Here is a 25,047-nt window from a genome sequence, read left to right as displayed (position 1 = left end):
CCTCTAGGCCGAGCGCGTGTTTTGCAGATCATGACCTAGGGGGCTGCTGTATTTCGATCATGACTCTAGGGTGCGCGTAATGTTGGCGGATCAATTACGTGCTAGGCGTCGTGTTAGCCGACATGACAGCCTCTAGGGAAGCGCGTGTTCGACCAATTACCTCCTTTGGGTCGCGTTTTTAAGCGGACCATCGACTCTAGGGCGGGGCGTGTTTGTCGGATCATGACTCAGGGGGCGCGTGTTTGCGGACCATTACTCTAGGGCGCGTATTTCGGATCATGACTCTTGGGGTCGCTTTAGCCGACCAATGACTCTAGGGGGCGCGTGTTTGCCGGATCATTATTCTTGGGGTCGCGTTTAAGCAGGACCATGACTCTAGGGGCGGCGTGTTTGCTGGACCACGACCTAATCGGGGCGTGTGTTTTGCCCTGGACCATTCATCTAGGGGGCGCGTGTAGCGGGCCATGACTCCTAAGGGGCCGTGCTGTTCTGCGACCATTACCTCTAGGGGGCGCGTGTTATCCGGCCATACCAGAGGGCGCGTATTTGCTGGATCCATAGCCTAGAGGGGGCACGACCCTCCGGCCGGCCATATTCGCGCGCACGCTTACTCTGGGGGTCGCGTTTAGCGGGACCATGACTTCTAGGAGGCGCGCTTCTTACGCCGAATCATGACTAAGGGGGCGCGTGTCTTGCGGACCATTACTCCTGGGTGTCGCGTTTAGGCAGGTCATGACTCCTAGGGGCGCGTGTTATCGGGCCATCGACTCTAGGGGCGCTATTTGCGCGAAGTTACTCCTAGGGCGGGGCATATTGCCGACATCTACTCTAAGGGGGGCCCGATATTCTGCGCCGACCAATTACCTCTGCGTGTCGCGCTCTCTAGCGATCATGACCTAGGAAGGCCCCGGCGTGTTAAGCGGATCACCACTAGGGCGCGCCGTTTTGCGGATCATGCACTTCACGGCGCGCCGCGTGTTACGGGATCCATGACTCTCTTGTTCCGGACAGTATTAGCGGGAACGCATGACTCTCAGGGCCGCGTTTTTACGGATCGATCACACATAGGCGGAGAGAGACCATTACTGCGTCAGCGCGAGGCCGTGTTAGCGGGGCATACTCCTAGAAGGGACCGCCGTATTTGCGCGGCACCGATTACTCTAGGGGGGGGGTGCCATATCTATGCGGGACCCATTAACTGCGCTGGGGGGATAGGCTCGGCCGCGTTTTAGCGGGGACCGATGACTTTAGGGCGCGCGTGTTTAGCGGACCCCATGACTCAGGGGGCGCGTGTTAGCGACGATGTACTGCTAAAGGCCAGCCGCAGGCGCATATTTCTGCCAAACCATGACTCTAGGGGGCGCTGTCTTAGCGGATCATGACTTGCTGGTCTCGCTTTAGCGGCCACCATGACTCTAGGGGCGCGTGTTTGCGATCATGATCTCTAGGGCGCGCGTGTTAGGGGACGCATGACTCTACGGGGCGTGTGTCTTGCCGACGCATATACTCTAGAGCGGGGCACTCATTGCGACATTACTCCGTTGGGCCGCGCTACTCGCGGCCCATCTCAGCTCTAAGGGGTCGTGTTAGGCGCGCCGGACGCATTCTACTGCGTGTGGCGCTCGCCGGTTTCGAGTCGGACCATGACCTCTAGGACGTGTACAACATAAGCGTCCGCAAAAGTTCAGCGTTGCAGCTATATCGTGCTCTAGAACAAATTCATTCTTTAGGCATTTTTTCGCAGAAATCGCACTAGAGTGCGCAATAATTGCATTATGCACGCAAGTTATATGGCTCGTGGACGTCTAGAAAGCATTCGAAGTAAAGATGGTCCCTGTTTTGTATTGTGCCACTTCCAGCAAGTGGCGAGCCATGGCTCCGCCTGTCGCCCATTTTGTATGAAACGGATACCAGTTTTACTACTCTGTATCAATTCGCATCATAGAGCCTGGCAAAGTTTCGAGCGGAGCATAGAGCATCGAATCCGTAGTTATTTAACAATGAGGTAAAGTGTATGTTGTGTAAGCGCAGTAACAGGTGAGCATCGTTCTTAATTAATTCTGTTTAAGCTTATCCAGGCTGCGCCTTATGACCCCTCTACTGTGTTCACCACCTCTAGGGGCGCGTGTTCTTAAGCGACCAGTTACTCTAGGGGGCGTCGTGTTTGACGGCACGGCCTTACTCTAAGGGGGGGGGGGGTCATATTTGCGGACCAATACCTAGGGGGCGCGTGTTTGCGAGCCAATTACTCACGGGCGCTATTTGCGGCCATTACCCTAAGACAGGAGGGGGCGCAAATACGCGCCCCCTAGAGTAATGGTCCGCAAATACGCGCCCCCTAGAGTAATGGTCCGCAAATACGCGCCCCCTAGAGTAATGGTCCGCAAAGACGCGCCCCCTAGAGTAATGGTCCGCAAATACGCGCCCCCTAGAGTAATGGTCCGCTAAACGCGACCCCAAGAGTAATGGTCCGCAAACACGCGCTCCCTAGAGGCATGGTCGGCTAACACGCACCCCCTAGAGTAATGATCCGCAAATACGCGCCCCCTAGAGTCATGATCCGCAAATACGCGCCCCCTAGAGTCATGATCTGCAAACACGCGCTCCCTAGAGGCATGGTCGGCTAACACGCACCGCCTAGTGTAATGATCCGCAAACACGCGCCCCCTAGAGTCATGGTCCGCTAAACGCGACCCCAAGAGTAGTGGTCCGCAAAAATGCGCCCCCTAGAGTAATGGTCCGCAAATACGCGCCCCCTAGAGTAATGGTCCGCAAATACGCGCCCCCTAGAGTAATGGTCCGCAAATACGCGCCCCCTAGAGTAATGGTCCGCAAATACGCGCCCCCTAGAGTAGTGGTCCGCTAACAAGCACCCCCTGGAGTCGCGTGGCCCTTTGTCAACAATGTTGCTTGTAGCTCTACCATAACGATTAGTTACCATGGCCCTGGTCAGCGAATACGCGCCAAGAAGCGTTTCCGGCTTGATATCGTGCTGCTGCGCTTGTCCTGAAGGTTCTGATGGCGATTGGAGGGGAGGCGCAGGGCCAACTGCTCTATACGGTCGAGTGGTACGTGGAGACGCAGCACAGCAGGTGCTGGACAACGGCTATCCACACAACGTGCGGCACGACGCTCAGCACGTCGTCTGCCAGAGCTGGCATGGCGACCGTCAACATAGGCTCCTACGTCTACGTCATAGGTGCAGACGTCAGCGTCATCGTGAAATCCATTACTGCCCGTGCTTGCGTGATTCGTCCGGTGCGTGTGCGTGTGCGCGCGCGCGCGCGCGTGATTGATGTGTGTTGCGTGCGCGGCGTGTGTGTTTGTTGTGTGTGTGTGTGTGTTGTGTGTGTGTGTGTGTGTGTGTGTGTGTGTGTGTGTGCGGGTGTGTGTGTGTGTGTGTGTGTGTGTGTGTGTGTGTGTGTGTGTGTGTGTGTGTGTGTATGTAACGGCAGAGCGCGAAGAACTGACACCGAGTATAATAGCGAGTTGTTTGTAGTGGAATGATAGCGCGCTATCTCGCTGAAGTAGATATATTACAAGATTACATATTAAGAGAAATTCTGACCCAGTTCTTGAGATTAATAACATACCGTTCAGTTTTATAACACACCAATGAATAAAGTCACAATAAACTGCTTTTAACCTACTTCTATTAAAATCATTAAGATGATTACACTTTCATATATATATATATATCGAGTAAGTTCTATAGCTCTTCCAGCTTAAACGGTGTCAATGAGTCAGTTCGTATACTATCGCGCCTATGTCGATGAACCATCGAACAATATTTCAGGAGGCACAGGGCCCCACCAGGCTCTCAAAACCATGGAACGATACAACCTGACAGCAAACTGTTGGGAGGCTTGCAGTTCGCTGCTGTCGGCCCGACACGGAGCCGCGTGCAGTCTCATCGACGGACAGATCTACCTGCTGGGAGGCAGGGATGAGCACAGCCACTACATGAACACAGTGGAGATGTACGACAACCAGAGCGACACATGGATGGAGGCAGCGCCCATGCGGCAACGCAGAAGCTTCTTTGGTGCAGCAAGCTTTGGAGGATATTTGTACGCAGTCGGTGGATCAGGTACGACGTTTATATATTATGAGCAATCACATTCCACTTTACCGAGAGAGAGGTAAACCTGCGTAGCAGTGTCAATGATCCCCCCAATTAATCGAGCCTCGGAGAAACGGATGTCATTGAAAAAATGTTTACGCGCGGTATTTTCATCGGGTAGAGAGATCAGGACTCGATTAAACAATATATTTTTTCCTTTCTTAAAGGCACATTATTGTCCTTTAACTATTTAACTATCCTAAGTTATAAAATTATGCTAAACCTAAACACAAACTGACAACTTTTGGGTTATAGTGAATCCGAACATGGTGGCTCCAACCCTGTCCCGATAAAGCAGGTGACAACGCATTGCAAGTAAAACAGTATAACGTGCGAGTTACAGTTCAGGACTCACACATGATATATAAACATATCAGTATGCTATCAGTCACGAGTAGACGCGTACTGCTTCAACGGTCTTTGCTGCTCCCTTGGCACCGACGCGTAGAGACTCATATACGATTCACACCCCTGTACGATCCATGGTACAGAACATGAAATGAGGCTGAGGAAATGTATATATTCGCGATCGTGTAATAAGGTGTCTCACGTGCATACACGCGAGTAACATGTTCGCATTTTTGACGCGCCCAGGTGGAAATGTTGAGGAAACCAGCGATCGATTTCTGGACACGGTCGAAAGGTACGACCCGTACTCCCGGACATGGACGACGGTCCGTGCGATGAACCATACGCGTTCTTACCACACGGTGGCAACACTAAACGGATACATTTATGCCGTCGGAGGATATAACGGGAAGTGGCTTAACTGCGTTGAAAGGTGCCTGCCAAATTTATTCCTCTTATTCTTAGAAACTTCGTTAGAACCTCATAGGATTTCCGTACCAATAACTAATCAACCGAAATTATCACGCTGCGTTGTCACAGTTGAATTAGTTTCCTTCCATATTATGTTTTCTTATAGCGTATATGTGCGTGGAGAAAATCGCCTATTACTTTCTCATTAACTCAAAATGTTGTCGCAAACACATGTCCACAGGTTTGACCCTCAGATAAACCAGTGGACGATAGTAGCACCATTGCACAGGCCCAGGAGCAGTGCTGCGTTGGTCGTCATGAATAACGCCCTCTACTGTGCTGGAGGTTTCAATGGCAAGCAGTATATGAACTGCATGGAGCGGTACGACCCCGGCACGGACAAGTGGACTGACTGCGCACCGATGTGGAACAGGAGGTATGCGATGGGGCTAGCGGCGGTCACCGTTCCCGTCAAAGAGGAGGCGAAAATGACCGCCCAGCGGGTGCCCGAGCGAAGTTACGGCTGCGTACACGTGGACGGAGCGCATCGGTGAGAGACCGCGACCCTCATCAGGCCTGTAGCATACGGGACTGTGGATATAACCGGCAATGGAACGCAATGAGAAATATCATGCAATGTTTTCGTGTGCCAGTGTTCGTCTAGGTTTGTGCGACCCCGTAAGACTGCTCTAGTGAGCTGACTGCAGTCCAGAGGAATGATAGTAATGAGGTATTTTTTATAGTTGAGAATTGGAAAGACGGCAATTGGTAGAATTGGAGTGGTAGGCATCTATCAGCAAATCCAGTTGCACACCAGGTAACCGTCTTACGGAGGTTCTACTGACTCGATTCTTCTTGATAAAAATCGCAATAATCATAGTATTTTAACATTGAAAGTCACTTAACTTGACAATTAAAGCCGGGTGTTGCAACGCCCGGGTTTGTAAAGCTAGTGGTGACAATGCTGGGTTGTATTTGATCTATTTTCCTGCCGAGTGCAATGGCCTGCCAATGAATACCATGCCAATGCTGACTGTTGCGTAGGCATGTTATAGGCGTTAAATGTGTTCATAGCCCAGCGTCGATATGTAGAGACAAATGATATGAAAACCCAGCTACGTGTAGCATGTTCATTGTACTTTTTTTAACAGGTTTGGTGATCTTGAGTGATTGATTCATAGAACTATTCAGCGTGCATATCTATAGTTATACCGATTAAGTATTCACATTGTTAGGTAATATTGGTTGGTGATAAAATATTTTTCTTTACCTTGACTGATCGATTTTGTGTAATACTACAGAAACATTTGTCTTTGTTTTTGTTTTTCGTTCAATGCACACAACAGACATTGTTTTACTTGGATATTTTGAAAAACACGTGATCACTAGGATCATTAATGGTCTTTTGCCTTGGTCTGCGTACAACCCCCACTGCCAGCCCTCTGACCTTGAGACGAAACATTTGTCTTGATTATCAAACGTTGGATTTTAACGCAAATTATTTTGAGACAAACGTTTTGTATTTTTGGGCAATGCACACAGCTGATTATTGTTGGGAAACGAACGTTTTTGTTGTATTATATAAAGAAATCTGCTGCATGTGTGCATTTGGCTTTGTGAATACAACAGGTGACCTGAAAGTCATCTGTGACATTATATGTTTTCTGTATTTGCAAACATACACATTTGAAAAAAAATATATAGACAAGAACCATTCTTTAAAAGCTATATGCTGATTTAATGTTAGTGGCATTACAATTTACATTAACCAGCAATGTAAACTGAAAATACATGCCTACCTCAGAAAAAGTTGGAGCAATAATCGTAAATATCACTAAGATCATGGACAGAAATTTAGAGTTTCAAATTGCAGTCATAATTTCCACGACATATTTTGGTGACAAATGATCAAGGACCCAAGAAGCCTTCACACGCCTGCAATATCTGGTAAATAAATTATCTAGCTACTATTCATATATTGGTGTAAATGTCAGTGAAATTATGGTCACAGCTGTACCTGCTATGACATAATGCATTGCAATTCTTGAAAAGAATAAAAGTGACTTCTACCACGAGTAACCCCAACTATCTATTGCACACGAGTGTACGGAAAATAATGTAGTAAGATGATAGAGGAACCAATGCTATCCAGGATCTAACTGCAAATATACTTCAGCATGAGACGTTTCAACGTGATGATACCACCTCTTCCACCGTTGACGAACACACATTGTCTCGAAGGCTCCCTCTGTATGTTGCTAAGTGGCATATTCGTGACTTCTATTATCAGTACTGAGACGTGTTTAGGTACTGCCTCCTGAAACAGAAAAAAAACAGCCAGACATTCTTTTCTCACACAACCACGCATTACGTGACACACTTTGCATGGCACTCCTTGCATCCAGGGTTGGATAAATGGGAAAACATTCATAGTGAAGATAGCGGGAGGGAATTGATGTATAGCCACCACTGATATGCCTAACTCTAGTTATAATGCCTTCGTTGCTGTGTATCACTCCACCATGAAGTGGAGCAATGAAAGCTATAGAACGAGAGCTGGTGTATGCCGGCACACAGCTTTGCACGAAAACATTAATCTAGAATGAAAATCGTACATCGTGCAGATGGAAGGTGGCAGCAGTCTACCAGAAGAGAGCAATGCACAGAAGGATGTACAGCAACTGTATCACATAGTACATAAGAAGTGAACAAAGACAAATGTGCCGGAGTTGGCAAAAACACTGTGTTTGGGTAATCTTTCTTCCTCGATGGCTGTTTTTGCCAACAGCAACTAGCAAAGTTCACAACGCTCCTGCAAATTCACAGATGCTGCATTACGTGAAGTACAAAATCACATATCTTTCCACCAGAGTGGCAAAAATCGTTCCGGCAGGTTTGGTCGTCATTGGGTCTTCCGTCACTCACTCCCGGAGTGCTGTTTGGTACCCAGTGGAAAACCCATTGCCAATGCCACGAACGTATCCGGTGCCACGCCCAGCGATTCTGTGAAACATCCTGTCTCCACGAACCTGTATGTGTGTTGAAAACGAACATGACGTCTGAGTTGGACAGCCGCTATGTGGCTCTAGGGTTTGTGTATGATGAAATATTAGTGGTGCAAGCTATCACACCCTTCATTCTCTGTATGCAGTGCATTATTTCGACTCCCAAGAGCTAGGGTAAGCATTGATACTTATGCAAATGAACAAGTACATAAAAAATCTACTTATCCGGGCAATCCAATCGTGAAAAGGAGTCTATCAATATGTCAAAGTGTGAATCACAAATAATGTAAAGCAAGTAATACAATGAACACTGGTGTATGCATTATATATGTCATGGTTCTCAACCCTTTCTGGCCCATTTCCAACATTGCCACTAGTTTATCATTTGGCAGCTAACAATATCATAGAGTTGACTTTCAAGGACTTTTGCTAGGAACTTGTTGTTAAAAGTAATTTTCTACATCGTTTACTATCATTTGGTGTCAATTAATAATGTTAGTTTAACAGAAATGAACTGTCCAATGATGTGGAAATTATGTGTATACACTTATATGCAAAGCAGAGGAAGACCATTCTGCTTTTGGTAATCCCTGACATGGCTCAACCAACACCTTTCCTTATACCCCACATAATCCACCCAAGACTAGCTCATTCTTCCACCACGGGATACACCAGAACCACTAGCACATAGCATGTATGTATGTATGTATGTATATATGTAAATGAAAATGCTATATATAACAAGCAGACCCTATTGCCACCCTACCATGAATCTTTGGGAAACTGCTTTAACTGTAAACACATTTGAACATTTAAACCCAAAGCTGTACACACTCTTAAGGAGACAATACTTGTGTCCTTGCATACTTCGTATGCTTATACAAAATCATGTATAAGTGTTTTTATACATTTATATATTGGCGCTGGAAGATACATCTATAATTGCAGTAAAGATAGATTTCTTTCTAGCAAAAATATATTAATAAAATATTGACCATTACAGTTTAAATTGGGGGTAATTATGTGCGTAACCATTACGTTACAGCATGGTGCTGTCACTTCAACAACTGCATGAGTGGTATAATTGTGGCACGTAGAAGAGATGGAGTTTACCACCAGGTAGCAGCACCTCTCCCAGAGTGGAGCAGAGCAGGGTGGCAATTGGGTTGATGCAGTCAATACCAGGCTGAACACTGTCATTACCACTTTGTCATACTGTGTCTTTATTCTAAATCCTGATAGCAGTTAAAACTGTCCAACCTACTGAAACAACAAAATAACACGATATCACGATCACAGCGAGACTAACATTTGTAAGACCTCAATGATCTTCCCTCATCTACACTCTACACGTATGTTTCTTGTGCACAATTTATTAGCTATTATTATTCCTACATATGCTTCCCTCTGCTCTTGAAATTTAATGTCCAGCAATACCTAAAATAATATGCCTGCCTGTATTCACAAACATGATTTCAACTAATAATAGGACATAAACACAAACGTGATATATCAAACAAGAAGTCGTTTCCTTGCAACTGTTTTGACCTATCTTGGCCTTTACTTTACTCGTCAGTCAGCTTACAAACGATTTAATCACAAGCGAAATTACCTGTTGAATTTGCTCTTAAAGAATCGGTTTCCACAATATAATCTACTATGTAAAGAACTGCAACACTTTAATTAAAACTTGCAAATAATAGTTCACATTTGTAATGTGTCTGCAGCAGGTTAAATTAAACCAGCAGTTAAAAGCACGAAATATTTACTACACAATTCCATTTTAGAACACTTCGAATCTCAATCCATCCAAACACAAAGAAAACGTTTTGTAAATCGGTTTATATGGTACATCTGGCCAGTGATAACTGCTATATTGTGTGTACATGCAAAAAGTATGATCCATAGTACTTACTGAACAGTAGCCATATACCAACAACTGCAGCAGCACACATTTACCATGGTTAATGTCCAACTGCTGCCACCTGTGGCGTGCAGTACAATGCCGAAACCTGAATAAAAGTTAACTATGCCCAATTACTCTAGCATTTGAAACCCCAAAATATTACAGAAAACTTGGGATGACTGATGTACAGAGGTCTCAACATCCAGTCACTCTGAAACATTATTACACCTAGTTCTTATAAGGAACTAGTGACATGGTATTCTTATGACATATTGCAATTTTTTTTAAACACTTCTGGAATGTTTCAATCATGTGCTAGCACTCCTTAGGAGATAAACGACAAATTCATTCTGAAGCCAATATCTGCACTCTCATACACGTGCTGACAAAATAACTGTACTCTGATAATCATAAATAACTGGATTCAACAAAATTACTCAATACCTCATTGCGATACAATAACACACTTTCCTAATACGGTAATTTGCACAAACGAGCTATAAGAAATTCACCCAGAAGCACTGGTATGTGGAGGCAAAACTACAACTGTGTAAAACAACATAGGTACCCACAGGTATGACCTTAGTAGGCAGGTTAACAACCGCCCCAACACCGAGTGTGCTTACAGGTGTTAATGGTTGGTCAATATAGATGCATTTTGCAGCACAGATCCCTTTGGTATGAATACTTATCTCGCGTATTTCTTCCCGTTCCACCAATGCAGTTGCTGCTTTGGAGAAGCAGTGGGAGAGCTTTTACTGAAAAGGCAAAAAGCATACATTCCAATTTACACGTTATTCTTCATTACAATAGACTGCCAGGGTTCTCCAAGAGCACTTATAGCCTGGCGGCCCGCCAGGCTATCGTCGAGCCCCGCCATCCTAAAATGCACCCGCCACTCTAAATATCATAGCCGCCATGCTAAATATCATAGCCCCCGGACCCCCCTAGCACGCAAACCGCTTTCGGCGATTTGCAACTAGGACCGTAGAAGCAGCACCCGCCATGCTATAATGAAAAAGCTTGGAGAACCCTGACTGCATACATGTTCCATACTTATCAGGCGCCTAGAGCATAACACATGCACACTTCACACTCTCACTGACCGGCTAGTAGCTCTCATGTTCATTATCACATCCATCCATAGGTACTTCATACCATTCCTACCTGACAGGCCTAGAAGTACCAGAAAGCCATTTCCTAACCCCTCTGCTCAACCAGCGAGGAACCAGCAATGCTAAGAGGTAGTGGGCAACTGCTGGAGAATATTTCCCTGCCTCTCCAACATGCTATCAGCAGAACGTTACGACTAGTGGGGACTGATATGGAAGTCAGGGTGGAGAGCAACCGGCGAACGGATCCATTTACACCAGCACCTGGCCATTCTCCATCCCCACCCAGCACAGCCCCCATGTACACACAGCAGGCAGCACACTATATCTTCTCCTGTATGAACGGATGCTTGAGGCAGTCGTTGAGTGAGAGTCGCTTGCTAGGGTCGAGCATCATCATCTTCTCTAGCAGGTTGCGCAGCTGCGTGACCTTGCGCAGCTGGTCCTCAGGCAAACGCTGGAAGCCAATGAGATCAGCGAGGAGGTCCTTGGTCGGGTTGATCGTGCTCATCACGGTCACCTTCTCCTGCAAGCACGAGAACAAAGCACACAACCATGTTACTATCTCCTACAAGCATGATAGCCAGGCACTAACACACAGAAAAATGCAAGCACGTTCGCACGCATGCAAGCACGCACACGTCACCATCTATTGCACGCATGGTAACCAGCCATTAACATATATAGGAAACCTTCTTCTCCAAGTATGGGTACCAAGAATTGACACCACAGCATGCATGCACGCACGCACGAAAACACACAGATATGCCACCATAGTCTGCAAGCATGAGAACAAAGGCTGTTTTAATGCAAATACAGGACTACGTATTGTCTTACCCGCTCTGTCACTTTATCCACCTCTCGGTAGAGGAAGTTGAAGTTGTTATCAAAGTGCTGGTCACGAAATGCTCCTTTCTTGATCATGCGGTTGGGCATCTTGCCCTTCCAGTCCATCATCAATTTTAACATTTGGTTGTTGGACTTGCCTGGGAACATGATCTTACCCGTGTACAGCTCATAAATGGTTACCCCGGCACTCCACAGGTCAATGCCAAAGTCGTAGGATTTACCAATTACTGTAAAAACAAAAACCTCAAATGAACAAACAGACAAGGCTTCCTAATAGTTTACACCTGCATATAGGAATGTAAAATATTAGATGCTTAAAGGCACATGGCTTCTGAGCACTTGATAATAGCATAGCTAACCCAAAGATTTACAAGGTAGGTTGTGATATGCACAGCCCTTTGCTTTATTTGTAATCGATGACATAATAAATTTTTCGAGTTATTTTTTGTCTACAATATAGCTTGCAACATCAGCAAGCTATATAAAAGCACAAGTAGCTACAATAAAGCTTAATATCTCAAATTGCTGACTGGCTGTTATTAAAAATTCACAAAATTATTATAAAAATATAGATAATGAAATTTTAGGTGAGTCGCTCGTTTTAAGATTACCTTTGCAATCGCCAGATTTTTAACAAAGCTAGATAAGAAATCAATAACAATTAGCTACATTACTTCTGGAAATGGCAAGGACCAACATTTAAACTCTTGACAATCTCAAAAGACGCTTGCCAGCTACTCTTTAGACATAGAGGGTAGAGTACATTCTTGCCTCTTAATATCAATTAATAACACTAGCAGCTCACTGTCGAGTACTTATGAGGACTATTAGCCAATGTCCTAAAATTGACCAGAAACTATTTTCACATTGTCATTGAGTAGTCCTTTAGTTTTTCAGCTACGATAAACAATGAACGTAGGTGAAGCCAGTCGCACTTTAGTCTCTATGCCACGACGTTAAAGTGAAGGTCAAACAGCACGATTTAACTCCTCGACTGTAAGTATAAAACCAACAAGATTTACGTACATTATATAAATGTAACTAATTTCAATATATTGCTATTATTTTTATATATTTTTTGTATATATGCTAAAAATAAGATGACTCACTAATTTCTGGTGCTCGGTAGAACCTGCTCACTAGGTAGGGAGTGATTTCATTTTCCACAACAAAGGATGCAGAGCCGAAGTCACATAGCTTCAGTACAAGCTTGGAGTCATTCACCTGCCCCACAAAAATCATGTTTTTAGAAATATAAACAGAATTTTCATGATGCATTCAAATATTCTTAATAATATGGTTTTAGTGATGACAGTGGAAGTGGCTGAATGGCACATTAGTGGATTTAGCTATAGAATTGCTACTGACAGATTTTGAGTTGTACGAAAACTATTCTAAAACTTTAGACAATTTCCCTCTACTTTCAGTAACTTTGGTGGGCAGGTAACCAGTATTTATGTACAGATTACATGGTTAAATTATTAGAAGAGTTATAAAATGAAGAAAACGACAACTAAAAATGCAGCCTTCTTTACTGATATGTCTGTGGAATATATGGCACAGTCGTGATGGATAATGAAGCACTTAAGGCACGAGTTTAAAAAATGTTTTGATAAAAATACTACTGGCACATATTGCCTCGCTGGGATGGAGAGGCAGCACTCACCAGCACGTTGTCAGGTTTGATGTCAGCGTGGATGATGTTGCACCGCTTCATCAGCTTGAGGGCGAGCAGCAGCTGTTGTGTGTATGAGCGCACTGCCTTGATGTGTAGGCCCACGTCTTTGCCATACTTCTTTAGCACCTCCCTCAGGTTCATGCTAACAACAGTAAAACGGGAACACTGTAGCGTTTCCTCTGAGTAAAATCATGAGTGAGGTGGCAGGGTTAAATGAGTGCCACAGGTGCGGAACAGTGTGGGGAGGGGGCACATGCCTGCGGTGCTCATCAGCAAAGCAGCCCACCTCATATACCAAAGGAAACGCTGCACTTTACCATGTCTGTACTTCCACTATTGCACAATTTACGAGTTTAGTCTGTGTTTTAACTGTTTATTCCAGTCCATAGTGATAGTGTAACAGGCGAGAGGTGGTACCGGTGTCGAAATAAAGATGATCGTGGGAATGAAATAGGCAGCTTCCATGAGATGCATATCACTATCAGAGTGTTGCCCATAGGAAGAAAGCATGCAGCCTTACCTAAGACGTATGCCAGAATGCAGTCCATAAGAAGAAAGCATACAGCCTTACCTGAGAGACTCGAACACAAGACAGAGGTGGTTCTTGTGTGAGAAGTTGCGATGCAGTCGCAGACAGTGGAAGCGGTCATCTGGGTCGGCATCGTTGAGGCGTTTCAGCAGCTCCAGCTCCTTGATGCCGGTCTTGTGCCTAATGACAACATAACCATTAACCTGATATTACCTACATCTACTCTTAAAGTTAAACTATCATGGTCATTACACAGGTAATTGTCTTTGTGTCATAGACATTTCCTTCATGAGTGAGTGATACATGTCCCTGTCATTTACTATACCTGCATCAAAACGTTGCTCGCTATCTAATACAATGCAATCACCAAAATAATCAATGAAATTGTACATCACTGACGTGACATTACTCGCCATGTATGAATGGGGTTTCCTATATTCAGTGATATAGGCTGACTCCTCTGGACCCACTACAATTTACCCAATTTCCTCCAAAAGGTGTACCAGTGTGCCAAACTCTACCCTGATTAAAATAATGAGTTAACTCTGAGCTTACATGATGTCATTGTTGCGAATGATCTTGATGGCAACATCCATGGTGCCACGTGCCTGATCCCTGGCACGCACTACGTTACTGAACACACCTTGACCAGTGAAGCCATACACAGCATAACGTGAGTCCAGCATCTCTCCTATCCGCACTCCTGTAATGTGCAGAGGATGTGTGTGCAACAAATACTTGCAATTATACATGTGGTCATGCTACACAAATCAAATTCCCAAGGCATTCTTTGAATTCTATCCACACCCACCAGCAGGTATTGCACTATTAACCTAACACAACGTGCCAAACTGTGTATAAAGAAATTATTATATTTATTATTGCAGGTACCCATTTTCTACTACTCAATAGCTTGAAACCAGATGAATGTCAACTAAGCCAATGATCAAAACAAATTGAAAATATCTATACCTAATATCAAGAGCCCATAATAGAGAAGAGTATGACACTGTTTTAACAGCGTTTTGCATAGTTTTCGACTTGAATTTATTCTATCACTATGTGAATAAATATATTCAAACTTTACCTTGTTTTGTTCTCTGATTCTCCCTTAGTCATATGACACCACCAGTTTACCTGAAAATCGTATGTGTTCTGCAAAAAAGTTCTTTGAATACGACACGGTGTCACACAATATTCCCCACAATTTGCATGACATGAAGCAGTTTCTCACGGCGGCGGCACCAGATTTGTTACTACGGGACGCTGGGGGCTGTTGGGGATATTAGGCATCGAATTGTATGCAAGCTTAGTAAGCGTGTTTCCAGCATGCTAAAAATAAATGTGTGCTCACGGCGAGCTAGCTGCAGATTTTAGCTGTGTTGCCATGTTTTGTTCGGCGAGAAGCGAAACAAGTGCTGTTACTGTGTTTACCTAATATCCCCCACAGCCCCAGCGTCCCGTAGTAACATATCTGGTGCTGCCCTGCTAGAAACTTTGCTTCATGTCATGTAAATCGTGGGGAATATTGTGTGAAACCGTGTCGTATTCAAAGAACTTTTTTGAAGAACACATACGATTTTCAGGTAAACTGGTGGTGTCACATGACTAAGGGAGAATCAGAGAACAAAACAAGGTAAAGTTTGAATATATTTATTCACATATTGATGGAACAAATTCAAGTTGAACACTATGCAAAAGGATGTTAAAACAGTGTCATACTCTGCTCTATTATGGACTGTTGCTAATATCGACAGATAATCATAGTTCTATTATCATACGCCAGACGGAAGGAGAAGAAGGGGAAGACCCAAGGAAACTTGTCACTGCATTATGTGCCATCTAGTCACCTACAGGGATAACTAAAACTAACTATTATCATACTAATTGAAAATATAAGTTTTGCTCGATATCAATTGACATAATCATAATAAATTTATCCCTATATATCAGTACCGTTGCATAAAGGACTAAAACCGAGTCACAGATATTTGTGAACACTGCTGGGGCGGTTTGTTATGAATATTTTGATCAACATAAATAAGCAGAACAGACAAATCTAAAATATTTATACCTAATTTTGACAGATAACTATAGTACTGTTTATAGTAATTGCTGCATGGCAACGTTGTTTGTGGTCGATTTCGTACAGACTTCTACTATTTATGCAACTGCTTTACAACAATAACTGTATGGTCCGTAGCATGCATGCAATGCCCAAAGCTCAACGCAGATTACCAAAACTACGTCACAATTAGGCCTATCCCTCTTTCAAATCGAATTGTGTTTCATTGATTTTACTGGATTTATTATTGCTTCAAATGTTACAAAATACAACTTTTTGATGATAAAATGCCTCAAGGTAAGTAATAATATGGTGAAATATTACCGTTTGGTGTATTTATTGACAAATGTGCATCTTTGGGTTCACATAGGCATTACAAAATACACATAAAGACAAAAAATCAAATGTTTAAGGAAAGACATGTCGATGAATATAATTAGTTATGAAATCTCAAAAGCTCGATTAATAAAAACCTACTAAACTCGACTAATAGGTTTCTTAGCTGCAAAACATTCACGTTACCGAATATGCATTCTCGTACATATGCTGTGAAAGTTGGGAACATTAGGAAATTGTGACAACTTACTGTAGTAGCCCTCTGCATCGTCCCAGTTATCTGTTAGACTGGGATTCTCGGAGCCTCGCATATGCTTCGCTGCTACTGTCGCAGGACTCTATTTAAAGGAAAAGTTCTCATTAAGTAAACATTCTTAACCAACTAAAATCACACACACACACGCACAAATCAATACCTAACTTTATAATATGTATAACAATATCGTTACATACATAAATATTGACATGGAAACTGACCATTCATATGTGAATATCCTATATTATTATTTAACTCATAATGTTCAGTGATAGATGGCTTTAACAACTTTGGTTAACAATTACCACTTTACCTCATAATTTTCGCCAAACATGTCTGTGTCAGCGGCAAAAACCGTTGTCAACGGTTTCGCTTTTTCTGTTCCTATAAATATAATATATCACTGTTAGAACAATTCATTATATCTCACAAAATGTATGTACTTGTTATCACCTAAATAATGAAAGTGTCAATGACACTGTAGCTCACCTTGGGTGTGATAGAAGAGGGAGGGGGTATATATAAAGCAAGAGTATATATGGGAGAACTTATATAGCATATCTCCCATTATATACTCTTGATAATGATACGCATGAATCAAGTTTTGATGCGAAAATAAATGTTTCAGATCTGAAAGTCTGAAATCTTGACGAGAGATGGCGCTACGCCTAAATGATCGCCATTTTGGTTTTCGAATATCGCGCAAATAAAAACAATAAAATATTCCAGTCAAATAACTGTAACGAAGAATCTAAAACACAATATTACACGTATATAGGTATTATTGTAGAGTTGTTGACCAGTTAGACGAAATAAACGTAATAGGACGTTGTCATCTCTCCCATAGGAGTAACAACTGTTTGGGGGCTAGCCTTACACATTCACATACCAAAATTTAACAAAATCAAAGAATTTAGATGGCCATTTTCATTTTTGCCAAAAAGTGGGCGTGGCTCGAAAGTAGGTCGACTGCCGTGCTCCAAAATAGGACGTTCAAATCTCTCCCATAGGAGTAACAACTGCATGCAATTTGAAACATGTGGGTCAAACGGTTCTTGAGTTATCGTTGACCGTAGCCAAATGTTGACGGACGGACGGACGGACGGACGTACGACACCCCATGGCAATAGCTCATCTTGACAATGTCAAGGCGAGCTAAAAATGGAATGTTTTTAATAGGGTTTGGCTCAAGTTGGCCTTGCCTGGATCCCATCTACAATAGAATGGCAAAGAATCAGGCTTCCTATACTTTATTCTGTCTGGGAAATTAAGCATAAAATGAAGCACTTTATACAGGGAATTCAATTCGAAACTGTTTTAAGGCAGAGCCCTGATCAAACAGTGATCTGCACTACACAAGAATATGACATGATTCACACGAACTAATCATATCATCATGAGTAATATGGTAATCATTCACGGAATTACCACAGCATCAAGAATTATAAACCACACATACCTTCCTCCTCGCCTTCCTCGATGTTCTTTATCTTGTCATAGCGCGACGCTTCAAAGTCGTACTCCTTCTGGTCATCGATGTCACGTTTAAGATCCTCCTCCACCTCACGAGCCAAATCCACCTAGAAAACATGTGCACTACTATATCCACATGACTTAACCCATGCCACACCACCCTATAAATTATACACCGATTACAATTTTGCGTTTTGTTTATGTTTACCGTTGCCATCTCTCGGACTTTCTCGTGGTAGCGCGAGACATCTATCACGGTGCAGTAATGCAGAAATCAGGTCAGAGTGTAAACACAGACGTTCATACTAGCGTAACAGGAATGTAGTACTAATGCCGCGTAAAGTCTGTTATTAGAGGAAGCTTGTGGATTACCAGTCAGATAGTAACACGGGAATGACAATGACAGAGTGCTCTGAATTATTGACATAAAAACTCAATAATATTTACCACACAGAATTGCACGCCCTTTTGTTTTAATTATGCACTTGGTTTGAAGGCGCCATTTGTGATTTTGAGAGTCGGCATACGATAAAATTTATTGCTGGTATGATGTGGTCAAATCCATTTTTCTATGCTATAACTGCATAAAATCTTAGTGTTTTTAATGTTGGTGTAATCAGTGATATTTCTGCTGTCATGTGAGACTATATTTAGCTATATTTAGTTTTTCTGAGCAAAAATCTCGCAATAGTAAGTTTAAGCTGCTGCATTTTACTAGCACAGCTACTGAATAGATGGAGGCTGCTTACTGAATTAGGACTGCTTGACCTGGAGTCATGCTCATGGGAAGTTCCTCTCGAGTTATCACGAGTTTCATCGTCAGAGAGCGCCGATGCATTGCTATTACTCTCTGAATATGGCTGTTCCACTGTCAGTGCTGGTTCCAATTTCTACACAACAAAATAACAAATTCATACTGTGCCCTATAGGAAATCAAGTCAGAACAGAAAGTTATGACAATATAATTGCACACACGCACGCACACACGCATGCAGACACACATGGCATTCAATAACCCACATTTTGAAACCAGTTGGGGCAGCAGTGGAGCGCCGCAGCCGTCTAGGCCTCTTCTTTACACATATACTTTATATACAATATAGTATCTCAAGCTAGTGAAGGGATGGAAAAGATTAGTTATTGTACTTAACCATTTAAATATCACCTCACAAAACATAATATGAAGAGTACATAATAGAGATTATGTCTATTATACTACTCTACATCTCTATTATGTACTCTTGATAATATGTATGTATACATATATATTTTAACCCACATATAGTATATATCATAGCATCTGCTAGTTATAGTTTATAGTTTCTTGCTGCTTATTTACTTTATCAATGTTGGTAATTAGCACAGTTGCAATTATTTATTTGATAAAATACTCAAAATTTCCCAAATTTTTCAGATGTTTCTTCCAGTTCCTGGGCTCATCCATATTGACTATCACATGACATACAGAGCCCAGTTGAAAAAAGTTTTAGAACCTGACATGTGACATACATACCAAGCATAACAATCTTTTACATAACACCATAACGAAAACTTAGCTACTAAATATTTTCTATGCAAAAATAACTTATGCTACACAAAATACACTTTGCTTACTGTTTCAAATTTTATATAGTGCCTTGAATACAGTATTGTAATCAGTGCAAACCGTGCCAGACGCTATGAAATTAAAAACCAATATTGCCTGCTCAAAATAAATGTTGCCCACTGATTGGTATTACCACCTGACCCCACCAAAAATGTCCCCGTGATACGTAGAAAAAAGATTTGAACTAGTGGATGAGGATAGCATATCAGATGTAGTAAAAGATATAAAGGTAAACTCACGCTCATCAAATTCAAATGCCAAATTTCAAAGATTCTCCTTAAACCTTACGCTCCTTTAACCTAGAATAATTTACTCATTGTTTTACATATAAATTTGTGTACTACATTGTATATCATTTTGTATATTTTGAAATCCTGAAATGCATGAGTAACTAGGGTCAATAGTTTACGATTTTATACACGCACCATTAATTTACTTTAACTTAAAATTTAATTCACCTTCAACAGTGCCTCCCTCTGTTGACGCCTCCTCTCAATAATTGCCTCTTCATCTTCATCTTCATCGGGGATTTCTATGTCTAAAACTCTGTGAACAGAAAAGTGCATTTAATAGTGTGCATGGCATTGTTAACAGCCAATCAAACATTTCACTTCCTTCTCAGTACGATGACTGTATGTGTGACCGTGTCATTAGTAGGGGTGGAACGACATAGGCAGCACACAATACGATTCTGTATCACAACACAACCTATGCGATATGATACATCTCGCAATACTTTCAAAAGAAAACTAACTAGAATACAAAACACTCAACTGTGACTCTAACAATCAATCATGTAAAACGCTTACAAATCAGTGTCTTAGAGTGCTTAGTAAACAACTGCTATGGAATTATGAATCGTGTTATGTAGGGCTGTAACGATACACTCGCGTATTCGGTGCACCGAATATTGTTGTTGGACGATACGTATTCGTTATTCACGTCGTCATTATTCGAATACTGACGAATACAAATAATAAAAATGGAACCTACTTTTAAATCTTCTTTAAACTGCAATTCTACGCCGATTTGCTCGAATTCTGAATGTCGTTTGCAGCTTTCCCCGTGAACTCAGCTAGACTGGTACCCGTCCCTTCTCGCACGTCGAGAAGGCTGGGACGTGTATCTTACTATCACGTGTTACTCACCCCATATCGAGCGTGTGAGAAGGGACGGATACTAGGGTTGCAGCGGTATACCGGCATTGCAATATTATCGTGGTGTAATATTTTAGAATTTTCATACCGTAACCAGCTCAATACTGCGCTTTTCTTGTTGACATGTGATATACACGTGTACAGTGACGTCACAAAAATCTGAGACAGCCATGTTGCGTTTTTCCAGCCATGTGCACGGCAGCGGCACCTTTGATTGAAGTACAGAAGGCTCGATCAATCGCGAGCGCGTTTCGCTAACGTCTGCTAAAAGTTGTTCGTTAACGGACGAAAGTTGTCTGGAGGCATTAGCGGACAACACACACACACACACACACACACGCACGCACACACACCTACGCGCACGCGCACACACACATGCACACACACACACGCGCGCAAACACACGTACGCGCACACGCGCACGCGCACACACACACACGACATTACACATTTACAGCATCAACAAGTGAGTATTCGAATTCGTGAAATATTCATATTCGCATGCATATATCGTGATACGTATTGTATTTGTGACCTAGTGTATTCGTTACAGCCCTAGTCTTGTGTTTCTTTTGCTTTTGGATGCAACTATGTTACTAAATGATATATGGATTTTAGTTAGTAGAGTATTGACATGTGTATCATGAATGGTCAAACGTATCGATGCGTGCGAACGTTATATTATGACTGATGGCGTTGACCGTAGGCAGACACTGAAATGCATAATGAAATTGCCAAAATCTACCTAATTTGCATAATTAAAAAAATAAATAAAAACCCGTGTGATATGTTTTAGGGCCAGTCCTTATTCATTCACATACCAGAATTGAGCAAAATCTGTTGAACCTGAACTGACTTATGGCCATTTCCATTTTTGCCAAAAAGTGGACGTCGCACGAAAGTAGGTCGACTGGCGTGCTCCAAAATAGGACGTTCAAACCTCTCCCATAGGAGTAACAACTATATGCAATTTGAAATATGTGGGTCTAACGGTTCTTGAGTTATCGTTGACAGTAGGCAGACACTGAAATGCATAGGGGAATTGCCGAAATCTACCTAATTTGCATAATTTAAAAAAAATATCAAAACCTGTGTGATATGTTTTGGGGCAAGTCCTTATTCATTCACATACCAGAAATGAGCAAAATCTGTTGAACCTGAACTGACTTATGGCCATTTCCATTTTTGCGAAAATGTTGACGTGGCTCCAAAGTAGGTTGACTGGCGTGCTCCAAAATAGGACATTCAAACCTCTCCCATAGGAGTAACAACTATATGCAATTTGAAACATGTGGGTCAAACGGTTCCTGAGTTATCGTTGACCGTAGCCAAATGTTGACAGACAAACGGACGGACGGACGGACGACACCCCATGGCAATAGCTCATCTTGACGATGTCAAAGTGAGCTAAAAATGCATAACTTCCCATAATTTGCTGAGCAAACTCAAAACGTGGCTACTTACTCATCATCTGAGCTGGCATCCGCTTTCTTCATGCCCTCAGAAAGGCTACCCTTGAATATATCAACAGGTGATCTTGACCTTCGCCTGTCCCTAGACCGACTCCGACTTCGTCTCCAATGTCTGTAAGTTACACCAGTATGGCTATTAAACAAGAATGTTTTAACCATAAATGAGTTTATAAACGTATTTCTAAAACATACGAGCTCACAGATAAGATATAGTATTATATTATTATTTTCAATAGAGCAACAAGATAACTTAACGGTAAACCTCAAACTGTAGGTGGAGAGTCACTTGAGTATGTTTATTATTAAATAAACACAGGCAGTGATTATCAAGCACAATGAAAGAACAATAGTTTTTTTATTATTATTGTACTGGATATATGACCTTCCTCTCATCATATGTGGTCTTCCTAGTCTATCCATATCTCTCCCTCTTCTTTGATGTGGTGACCTCTCTCTTGACATCCTGCAGATAACAACATCAAAGTAGTTGATACGGTCACAGAAACAGTCATTTTTTAGTTTAGATAGCATCAAAGTAGGATCTGTCTGACACGGTTAACAATTTTACACACACATTTTCAAGTTGGCATGAGCGCCATTTTATAGACCTGTAGACGGCTAATTACTGCTCAAAGACTTGGTTTTCGATATATTAAATGACCACTAACTTAAGTTAAAGTGATAAAATATGATGGTGTTCAATCAACTAATTCTAAACCAAATTTTGTTTTAAACTCTCATTTTCAATAATGAAGTAACCCATAATAACTACTTCTTTTTTGTTTGTAAAAATAAACACATTACCTTCTTCTCATCGGTAAAGGACTCCTTCGCTTCGCCGGAGACAACCTCTTCCTCGGAGACCTACTCCTCCGCGCCGGAGAGCGAGGTGGAGAGGGTCGTGGCTTCACTTCCCTTCTTGGTGACCGGCTCTTCTGCTTCCTGGATATTTCCTCTCTTCTAGGGGACCGGCTTTTCAAGACGGACTCCTTCCTCGGGGAGCGGCTCCTCTTCTGGAAACGTTCCCTCTTTGGAGATCGACTCTTCCTCTTTGTGGTATCCTTCCTCGGGGACCGACTCTTCCTCCTCGGAGACCTGCTGCGCCCGCGTCTGCTGGCACTTGTTGACTGCCTCTCCTTTGACAGCGGCTCCTTCCTCTTTGGCGAATGGCTGCTCCGGTCATCGATGAGAATCACCTCGGGTTTCTGCCATGAGGTGGCGCCCTCACCGCTTGGCGATTGATTCTCCTTGTGGTTCTCCGGCGTCTGTGGCTCCTCGACGAATCGCCGTGGCTCTACACCTGACCCGCCGACCTTCCTGTCTCTCAACCCCTCCGCTCGCCGATGTTTCGACACGGACGACGGTGGTGCCACCTCGTGGGGCGTCGACCGCCGGCGTTGCGGCGAAGTCGGCAGTGATGTGTGGTCGTGCTGCTCCAGCAGCTGATCGACATAATCCAACACGTCGGAGTTGTCCTCCCCCTCTGCCGCGCAGCCGCCGTCCGAGATCACCTCGACGTCGTCCGAATCCGGCGCCCCCTGGGGGTGGTCATCGGCGAGCGTCACGATGTCGTGGCAGGCACGCGGCGGACGGTCGAGCTCTCCCTCCTCGTCGTCGGATGCCGAGCCGTAGTCGTGCGCGATCATGCCGATACTAGTGCCGGCGAGCTGCGCCTGCAGCAGCGCCTTCTGCTGCTCCAGCAGCTCAAGGTTCGGCTCTTGCTCGCCGACCTCTGACCCCTCGTCGATGCGCAGCCTCTTCGGCGACACGTCGTCCGGCGACCGCTCGCTCTTGTGCCGCTTCTGCTTGTGCTTGTGGCGGTGTCTCCTGTCCGGTTTCTCTCTCTCAGACGTGCGGTGCTTGTGATGGCTTTTGTGCTTGTGCTTGTGCTTCTTAGCCTTTTTCTTGCTGTGCCTGCCCTCATATTTGTCTTTGTCCGACTTGTCGTAGCGAGCAGGCGCTGACATCGACTCACTTGATATGCTTGATATAGGAAGAAACACAAATCATTAGGCACTTTATACATGGTGGAAACCAAAATGTCAACTTTGTCGCAACAAAACCATTTAGCGTTTTTGTTCCTTTTCAATTATGATTAAACCAGGCTTTAATTAGAAATATTATAATAGTAGGAATTTAAAGAGTGCACTTATCTGTATGGATATATGCCCACTCAGAGCCACTCATGGCATTGTTTAATGATTGTTACTAAGAAATAGCAAAATTTATGGAATAATGCCCATGAAAATTTTTATCAAATTTTTATCAAAATTCTTATCAAAATTTTACTAATTTTAAATGTGAGGTGTTGGGTGAAACAGCCATTTGTGGACACACAGCATGGAAAAAAGAAACATGCAGTGCCCAGGGCACGAAATTCAGCTTGTTTTGCACCGGCCCAAAGGGCTGGTAACAGGCTCACCATAATTTACCAGCCCTCAAAAATTTTGTTTGTAACATCAATGTCATGTTGCGTCATGTCATGTCGCTGTCATGTCATGCCAACATCACCTTGCCAATCATCATTGGCATGTTTCATGCTGTAAAATGTTTATAAATGATGGCATGATATTCTTCAGGTAAAACAGAACATGAAATTTCTATCGACAAAACACGCTAGTTCACAGGAACTTCACTCTTTGGAATAAGGCTATAGTAGACTTAAAGGATGAAAAAATATGTAAAATATCTTTACTTATAGTTTGGTGCAATTCTGAACAG

General features: G+C 43.1%; 2 protein-coding genes across 10 annotated transcripts in view; one reads left to right on the top strand and one right to left on the bottom strand.

Annotated features, from left to right (window-relative positions):
* LOC106813638 (kelch-like protein 1) overlaps positions 1 to 6,508 on the top strand; it is a 35,049-nt gene extending 28,541 nt beyond the window's left edge. For both annotated transcript variants that reach the window (XM_014817830.1, XM_014817829.1), the window contains 4 exons: positions 3,013 to 3,199; positions 3,797 to 4,090; positions 4,718 to 4,904; positions 5,124 to 6,508. In XM_014817830.1, coding sequence (XP_014673316.1) covers positions 3,013 to 3,199; positions 3,797 to 4,090; positions 4,718 to 4,904; positions 5,124 to 5,436 — 981 coding nt within the window. In that variant the 3' untranslated portion in view covers positions 5,437 to 6,508. The remainder of the gene's footprint in view (positions 1 to 3,012; positions 3,200 to 3,796; positions 4,091 to 4,717; positions 4,905 to 5,123) is intronic.
* An 86-nt stretch (positions 6,509 to 6,594) lies between these two features.
* LOC106813636 (serine/threonine-protein kinase PRP4 homolog) lies at positions 6,595 to 24,312 on the bottom strand. Of its 8 annotated transcripts, none has more exons than XM_014817825.1 (17): positions 23,131 to 24,312; positions 22,709 to 22,789; positions 22,319 to 22,438; positions 20,156 to 20,243; positions 18,841 to 18,981; positions 18,078 to 18,198; positions 16,932 to 17,002; positions 16,613 to 16,700; positions 14,517 to 14,664; positions 14,004 to 14,141; positions 13,421 to 13,574; positions 12,864 to 12,978; positions 11,743 to 11,981; positions 10,961 to 11,431; positions 9,803 to 10,551; positions 9,091 to 9,150; positions 6,595 to 7,911 (listed from the first exon to the last, which is right to left on the bottom strand). In XM_014817825.1, the coding sequence occupies exons 1-14, from the start codon at positions 24,291 to 24,293 to the stop codon at positions 11,228 to 11,230; spliced, it is 2,871 nt and encodes a 956-aa protein (XP_014673311.1). In that variant the 5' UTR covers positions 24,294 to 24,312; the 3' UTR covers positions 6,595 to 7,911; positions 9,091 to 9,150; positions 9,803 to 10,551; positions 10,961 to 11,227. The 8 variants fall into 8 exon arrangements, with proteins under 8 accessions (XP_014673311.1, XP_014673313.1, XP_014673307.1 ...); XM_014817827.1 differs by having other exon boundaries at positions 6,595 to 7,199; XM_014817821.1 differs by having other exon boundaries at positions 9,001 to 10,551.
* Between the last annotated feature and the right edge of the window lie 735 nt (positions 24,313 to 25,047).

Source organism: Priapulus caudatus, unplaced genomic scaffold (genome assembly GCF_000485595.1).
Source record: "Priapulus caudatus unplaced genomic scaffold, Priapulus_caudatus-5.0.1 Scaffold803, whole genome shotgun sequence".
NCBI classification, from domain to species: domain Eukaryota; kingdom Metazoa; phylum Priapulida; class Priapulimorpha; order Priapulimorphida; family Priapulidae; genus Priapulus; species Priapulus caudatus.
This window is presented reverse-complemented; position numbering and strand designations above follow the sequence as displayed.